At 58.4% G+C, this 7,720-nt stretch overlaps 1 protein-coding gene across 1 annotated transcript; it reads right to left on the bottom strand.

Moving 5' to 3' along the window:
* Nucleotides 1–5,221: 5,221 nt before the first annotated feature.
* BOLA3 (bolA family member 3) lies at nt 5,222–7,363 on the bottom strand. The gene is made up of 4 exons (XM_044683283.1): nt 7,340–7,363; nt 6,795–6,918; nt 5,964–6,052; nt 5,222–5,377 (listed from the first exon to the last, which is right to left on the bottom strand). Exons 1-4 carry the CDS (start codon nt 7,346–7,348, stop codon nt 5,312–5,314), a joined length of 288 nt encoding a protein of 95 aa, XP_044539218.1. The 5' UTR covers nt 7,349–7,363; the 3' UTR covers nt 5,222–5,311.
* Nucleotides 7,364–7,720: the final 357 nt, after the last annotated feature.

The following is a 7,720-nucleotide window of genomic DNA, read 5'->3' as shown; positions in this document are numbered from 1 at the left end:
CCTTCCTTCTTCCCACCTGTCCGGGCTGTTGGGCAGGAACAATTCCAAAGACAAAGGGAGCAGCACTTGGAGGGCACAGATCCCACCCTGCTGGGTCACGAGAGGATTCCTGCTTGTTTTCCGAGGCCAAAGGGAGCAAAATGAGCCTGCTTTGAGCATCCTAGCAGGAAAGCGGAGCAGACCGTGCTTTGTTTTTGTTGGGTTTTCTGTCTTGCTTTCATCAGGGCATCCTGCAAGGGGCTGCGAGGGCTTGCGTTAGAAGAGAAGCTGCCTTAGAACAAGCTCTGACCTCCTTTCATTTTGAAACGTATCTGTCATGGCCAGAATCTTCTGCGTTCACTCCGTGCTGAGGATTGGACTTTGCACCCGAACCCCCTTGGGGGCTTTTTCTGTTAATACCAAATGCTGTATGTCCCTGCAGAGGGCCCTGGGAATGGCAGTGGCCAGCGGGAAAGAGGGAGGTAAAGTCACTGGGCCGCCCCGGCCCATTGGGCCTCTGTTCCCAGTAGCCCACCCAAGTTCACCTCGGTCATCCCCCAGAAGGTTTTTATAATGTTTTTTACATCGATTCCAGAAGCTTTAGAGACTTTCCCTCAGCAAGTTTCCTCAACTTTTTAAAAGAGTGTTTTGTATCAACTTTTGTACCTTTATTTTCACTAGAATAAAGCATGTGGAAAGGAGATTCTGCCTCGATGTGATTGCTCTCTGGGGGTGCTGGGAAACGTCAGCCTCGATTTCTCTCTGGTTCGCCCAAAACCAGTGTGGGCCCAGGCATGGACTTAACATGTGGCCAGAGGACTGGGCCAATGATACGATCATTCATGCCTGGCGTGTTCTCGTTCTGCATCACTAGAGGGAGCCCCCACGTGAAGCCGAGGGCCTGAGATGGGTCCAAGGATGGTGCTTGGCTGTGAAGAGCAACTGAAATGGGTTTTGTTCAGGTTCTAAAAAGGACAGGCTGAGCTGTTCTGGCCTAGTGGAACAAAGGATGCATTTTAGTGCCTCGTGACTAGAGCAAGAAGGAGCCACATGGAAGGGCGCCTCTGCCCTGAGGAAGCTCCAAAGCACTGACAGCCCGAGGGAAGATTCCTCCTCTGCCTGAGGCTGACCACTCAGGACACAGTGGCCCTGGGCAGTGGCCTGTCTGGGGTTTCCCCTCTCACAGCCTGGCCGGTCTGACGGACCAGTTCCAGGGGAGTCACTGAGGGCTCTAGACACCGGGGAGAGGAAGGTGGCCTCGGAAATTCCCTTCTTGCTCTAAATACATAGAAGTAAAGATAAAGTCTGCCACCATTTCAGGAAAGGGTGTGGGTGGGGAGGAGGCACCTGGCATAAGACTCGAATGGACTTCAGGACCCCCAAAGATGGAAATGTGGACAGAGGGAGAACATTGGAAGTGTTCTGTCCAAGCTGGAGGGGAACCCCACACCCCAGTGTGCCTAGAACTCGGAACATGTGAGGAGGACCGACAGAAAAACCAGTCTGCTAAGTTAGGCCCAGAGCTAGACGATGAAGGAGTTGGATGGCCAGAGATCATCACTGCTGTGATAATATGGAGGAGGAAAATGTCATCTCCCACTGGCAAAGGCCTTCAGGGGGGGATGAAAGAGTCGGTTGGGTCTGGGTCTGAGCATCAAGATGGGGGCCTACAAGCACTGCCTTAATAGAATTAGTCGAAGGGATTGGGGGTTGGGGGAGGAAGCTTGAAGAGGAGGCCCAGAGAGATGTGAGAAGAGTCTTCAGGTATTTGCAGGCTGCTCATGTGCAGGAAGAAGGAGATGCATTTTCCGTCTGTCCTCAAAGGGCAAAGACAGTAACTGGGCGGAAGCCACAGGGAGGCCATTGTCGGCCCATCCTTAAAAGGCGCTTCCAAACAGTCCAGAAAATGGAAGTGGGCTGCTTTGGGACCCAGTTTGCTCCCTGAGCCCAGAATTCTTTCCATAGTATCTGGGTGACCACCAGCATGCTGAGATCTCTCTGATGCAGGACAAGGATCTGGTGGGTAAGAGACTGGCCAAAGCCTGGAAGACCTGGGATCAGATTCCACTTCAGATTACTTACTTGCGGGGTAAGCCTGGACAAGCCTCCTCACCTCTGTCTCCCTTAGTTTCTTCATTTGCAACTTGAGAATTATGCCTTTGGAAGCTATCATCTTAATGACTCAGAAGAATATAATCACAGAGAAGGTGCACAGTGATTCCATCTTGTCTCATCCATTAGAATTCAAGTTCCTCAAGGGCCAGACCATGTTTTTGCCCTCCATGCTTAGCATGGTGCTTTGCACACATAATCAATGCTTGTTGACTGATTAACTGAGACAGAGGGGCCCGACATGGCACAGAGGGGCTGCTCTGTTCCTCCTCTTCTCACCTGAGGACATTTTTTTGCATGCTACACCCCTCTGTCCAGTAGACCAAGGCGAGCACTTCCTCAGAGGGCTCACAGGCAGCTTGAAGGTGCTGTTTGGGCACGTGATCTCTAAAAGGTTTGCCAACACTGGGCTAGAGGATAATATAGAAGGTTCTCCCAAGGGTTAAAATGGGGAGGGAAGACTAGCCATTGAAGGGGTGATGGCCTGGAGGTCACAGTGAGGAGAAAGAAGAGCTTTAGGGATTGAGGAAGAGGGAAAATCCAATGAGAAGATTGGGATCACATAAAACAATTTTGAGGTTTGTGAATGTGAAGTGAAACACTCTCAGGATGGCCGAGTCAAGAGTAAGACTACCTCTGGGCATGGCCAAGTGGCTCAGAAGAGCAGATCGTGGGAGATGACTACACTGAGGACATGAGAAGCCCGCGTGTTTGAGGGAGTATCGGTAAGTACGGCGAAGAGCCTTAGTATGAGGATGAGCCAGTCATGGAATTCATTGATGAAGGAAGGAAAATGTTTTGGGTGCTGACACTGCCCTCTCCTGGCTCTCCTACGTGTGCGACCACTCCATCTGTTCCTCAATTTCAGCCGGGTCTTACCTGCTAACTGGGTATCCCCAGGGCTCTGTCCTGGGTCCTCTTTTCTTCTCCCTCCTCCTTAGCTCATGTGGTGATCTCCTACACTGAATTTGCTCAATGCTGATTCTCGGACCCATCTATCAAGTCCTGACCTCAGTCTCACATAGACATCTTAAATGCCCAAGTCTAAAACAGCCCCCAAATCCTCTCCTCTTCCCAGTTTCCCTGATTGCTGATCCAGGCACCACTATCTTCCCAATCTCCCAGGCTCACCACCACAGTCATCTTTGGCTCCTCATTTGCACTCACCCCACATATCCAGTCTGTTACCAAGTCTTACCCTAACCCTAATTATAAGGTCCAGGTCCTAATCACCTACCTATCCTTTGGCTACTACAGTAGTTGCACGCTCTCTCTCCCTCCCCCCTCAGTCTCTCTCTGTCTCTTCCCGCTCTGTCTCTCTCTCCCTCCTTCCCTCCCTCTTTTCTCTCAGTCTCTGTCTCTTCCCCCCTCTCCGCCTCTCTCTCCCTCCTTTTCTCTCTCTCCTCCCTCTCAGGCTCCCTCCCTCCCTCTCTCCTTCTCTCTCTGTCTGGCTCTCACTCTTCTCCCGACTCCCAGGCCATTTTCGACTCACCAGTCAAATTTCTCTCCTTAAAGTAGTCTGACCAGGTCACTCCTTAAGCGTCAGTGACTCTCTCTCCCCTCCAGGACCAAATAGAAACTCTGGCCGTGGCTCCCTCCTACCTTTCCATTCTTCCTTACCTTCAGCTCCGTCTAGGATCCAGTGAGACCCCCTCCTTGTGACTGGAAAGGGGAGGGCTCGCTCCTCCCAGAACCTCCACTGAAGGAGGCCCCCTGGCCCAACCAGCGTCCTCTTCATTTCTCATCCGCCTGGCCTTCTCCATCCTTTCCCCTTCAGCTTCCTCCTAAGGGTTCTATAGTTCCCCAATGGACTAGGGGACACCTGCAGGCTGAGGCAGCTTGCTTGTATTGGGATTCCTAGAAGCACCTCAGGAGGTGCTTAATAAATGCGTGTCGACTGGCCCAGTCCATCTGCCCACTGCCTTTTCCCTAGCCATGCCCTGACTGTGGAAGGCTCCCGTCCTCCCCTCCTGGCTTCCAGTCTTGGCTAGTGTGGCCCCTCACCAGGCTGCCCTCCCTGCTTGGGGCTCTCCTTTGCACTTGGATCTGGCCGGTGTGGACGGAGCTGCTGGCACGGCCTGTGTCCCACTGGAAGGCGAGCTCCCTAGGGGCAAATGAGGGCTGAGTTTTGCCCTTCTCTGGATCCAAAGCAGGGATGCTGCCTTTCGCCCCCATCCCCTGCCAAGGATGCCCATTCTGCCTGCGCAGGGGTTTGCCCGCTGGAGTTGGGCAGATCTAGGCTCTCTCCTTCCCACCCATCAGAAGCCCAAGCCACATCCTGCCGGCCCGTTTCCCGGCCGTTCTCCTCCCCGGCCTGGCTCCCGGAGGCTGCTGCTCGGGGATGCTCCCTTTCGGTCGCCCCGTGAGCTTGGCACGGCCAATCAGTGACTTGGAGTCAAGGCAACCAGCATTTATTAAGCACCTACTGTGTGCTGACTGCACGTGCAGAGTGCCTCGAGAGGGAGCTGGACAGGAAAGCGGTAGGAAGAGGAGCCCCGGGGGAGGGTGCCAGGCCTGGAGCCAGGACGTCTCACACCCTTCCCGGCTACGCACTCCTGGGGAGTCCCTTCTTCGGCGGGGAAAGTCAGGGCAGATGAAGAGTACGAGGAAGGCCAGTGTGGCGGCACCCACAGGACATGGGGGATACCCAGACAGGCCACCAAAGGACGCTTGGCAGCTTGCAGAGGAGCTCCAGGCGGGTCTGAGGTCTCAGAGGTGATGCCAGCAGCCACCCCGGGGGGCCTCCTTCCCCTCAGGAAGCTGAGCCTCAGCCGCCCTGTCGTGGCACAATTCTCACCCAGCTCTCCTGGGCTCCGGGCGAGGGAGCACCCCAGGGCTTCCATTAGATCAGCAGGAGCCCGACGATGCCACGGGGCCCCACGGGGCAGCGTGGGCCGCTCTCCTGCCCAGGAAGGTGCCAGGCCTGCTGACCTCGGACAGAGAAAGCAAAGGACACAGAGAGAGGCCGCCCGAGGCCGGGGAGTCTTTAATGAGCAGCTGCACGGCCCAGGAGCTCCCTGAGCCAGAGCATGCAGGAGGCCGGAGGCTGGGACAGGCTGGAGGCCAGGAGAGGCTGGGACAGGCCGGGACAGGCCGGGGGAGTCTGGGAGAGTGCAGCAGCCGTCCAGGGAGGAGGCCGCAGGGGGACAGTGTCCGTCCCCTCCCAGAGTGTGGTCCCAGCAGTGGAGGCCGCGGGGTAGCCCAGCCCTGGCCCTGGCCTTCAGGGCTTCGGGATGGAGGTGAAGATCCGGAGGCCGTGCATCTCTTTGATCTCTTCCTTCAGGGCCTGGGCAGACAGAAGGTCAGGAATGGGTGAGGAGTGCCTGGCAGTGGGTTTGGGCCCTGAGAACACCAAAGGAGCAGCTCTGGTGGGCTCCGACTCTTCACGGCCCACGTCAGGGTCTTCTCGGTGGGGATGCCAGGCCAGGGTGGGCCATCTCCTTGTCCAACTCATTTTACAGAGAAGGAAACTAAGGCAGAGTAAAGGGACTTGCCCAGGGTCTCCCAGCCTAGCCCTCGACTGCGCAGAAAGGAGGGCTCAGGAGGTCCCCTGACCCACCTTGAGGGTCTGTGGGCCCCATGTCCGCTGCTTGGAGCTTCCAGTGTGGGGGCTCCCTCCCTCCCCAGGCCCAGGGGGTCGGAGAAGGAGGCGGGCAGCAGAGGAGGCCAGAGGTGACTGAGAGGAGGGAATGACCCGGCTGAGAGTGAGGCCCCCCTGACCAGCTGCCCGGCGGGGTAGACCCTTCCGAGGCTGGCGTGTGGCCCCCACCTTGGGCCGCTTCTGGGCGTCCTGGTGAACCTCCTGCAGCCTCAGTTTGCTTCCCGGTAAAATGGGGGCGCGGGAGGGGAGACGCCCCCTGGCGGTCACTCACCTTGTTCACCATCTGGTGCTGCTGGATGGTCCGCTTGTCTTTGAACTCCTCCGACTCGATGTGGATCTCGTACATGGCCCCGCAGCCCCCTGCCAGAGACGCCTCGGCTCAGAGACGGCGGCCGGAGGGGCCAGACCCGACCCTGGGAGCGGCGGCCACTAAAGCCCAGGACAATGCCAGGGGGCAGCGGGCTCCGGAGCAGCCTGGAGGACTTCCCGGGGAGGCCGGGGAAGGGCCGCCCCCTTTTCTGTCCAGCCTGGAGTGGAGGCCCAGCTGGGGGGCCAGGCGGAAGGCTGGGAAGGGCCTTGGCCGGGGAACCCCCCAAAGTGTGCAAACGGTTTGAATTCATTGGGAAATAGTTCATGAAACGCAAGCAAGAAGGGCGCGCCCGCTCTGGGGGGAGAGGCGGCCAGGCAGAAGGGGGGCGCAGTCCTGGAGGCCCCCCAGGGGGAAGGGCTCTGGAAGTCCCAGACTGTGGCCCGAGGCCCCCTTCTGGTTAGACGGGGGAGGGAGCTCAGAGCGGCAGGCAGAGGCCTGGGGGACAAACTGAGGCAGCGGGGACATCGCCCTCGGCTGGCCGGCTCTGACCTGGCTTCTCCCTCCTGAGGGTTCCAGCGCCCAGGATCAGCCCGGAAAAAGGCCTCCTGCCCAGCTGGGATCCCTTATCTGGTCCGTCCAGCCTCCAGGCCCTGCCCAGAGCAGCCACAGATACTCCCCACCCAGCAGGCCCACCCTGGGCACGGAACCAGAGAGCCGAGTTCAAGTCCCGCCCCTCACGGGCAGTCCAGCAGCCGCTGGGAGCCCGGCTCTGCCCTGCGGACCGCGCCATACCTGAGATGTCCGTGACGCGGATAGCGGCCGCCCGAGGGAACTTCTCCTGCAGGACTCGGGTCACCCGGAGCTCCCCCGATGTCTGGGAGGCCAGCGTCCTCCGGGCACAGCGGAGAGCCGAGAGCTGCCCGGGGAGAGAGACGGGTGAGAGCGGCCCGGGAAAACCGCCCCGGAGCTCCCCCCGCCGTGCCCAGGCTCGAAGGGCACCTGCTTCTCCGTTCCACAAAACACTGGTTCAGGACTTCCTGGGCACCGGGCACTTTTGCCAGCCTGTCTACCGGACAGAGGGGGAAACTGAGGCTCTAGGGGAGGCGAGAGCTCGAGGCTGGCCCGGAGCTAGCGAGCTCTGAATCTATTTCACCTCTAGCGTGTCCAGAGACTTCCCCCTAGACCCCGCAGCCCCGGGCTCTTAGCAAGGGCAGGGATAGAGGGCCACGCTGAGCCCCCCGCCCCAATCATGGGGGAGCCGGTCCTGGCCCTGCCAGCACTGCCAGGCTGCAGGAGAACCGGCCTGGGAGGTAGGGAGACCTGGATTCAAATCCTACCTGACGCATACTGGCAGGTCCTGGAGCTCAAAGGAGGGACTCCAGAAACTCGCGAGAGTCATTAAACTGGTCCTGAGGGTGCTGTGTAGACACAGCCTCCTGCCCCATCCCCAACGCCCATCCAGTGAACGCAGAGAGAGGGCGGAGGGACCCCGGGCCACTGAGCCCCAGAGAGGACAGGGGCACAGACAAGGGTGGCCAGGGAAGAGAGCCGGACTGCAGATCCAGCCTCATTCCTTCTGGCCGTGTGACCCTGGGCAAGTCATTTAAGCTGCTTCTGCCTCAGTTTCCTCATCTGTCCCCTGAGCTGGTGCGCCCCTCCAATGTCTTGGCCAAGAAAAGCTCGGGCGAGTTCAGGAAGGCTCCCCTACGCGGGACAAA

The sequence above is a fragment of the Gracilinanus agilis genome, unplaced genomic scaffold (genome assembly GCF_016433145.1).
Source record: "Gracilinanus agilis isolate LMUSP501 unplaced genomic scaffold, AgileGrace unplaced_scaffold18162, whole genome shotgun sequence".
In the NCBI taxonomy this organism is placed as follows: domain Eukaryota; kingdom Metazoa; phylum Chordata; class Mammalia; order Didelphimorphia; family Didelphidae; genus Gracilinanus; species Gracilinanus agilis.
The sequence above is the reverse complement of the archived record's forward strand: the minus strand, read 5'-3'. Positions and strand labels throughout refer to the sequence as shown.

Bases quoted from the DNA above. Each gene is read 5' to 3' on its own strand.
- BOLA3 (XM_044683283.1), bottom strand. The intron at 6,053-6,794 runs GTATGGCGCGGT...CGTCTCTGGCAG, and splicing joins CCGCGTCACGGACATCTCAG to GGGGCTGCGGGGCCATGTAC. The intron at 5,378-5,963 runs GTGAGTGACCGC...CTGTCTGCCCAG, and splicing joins AGCACCAGATGGTGAACAAG to GCCCTGAAGGAAGAGATCAA.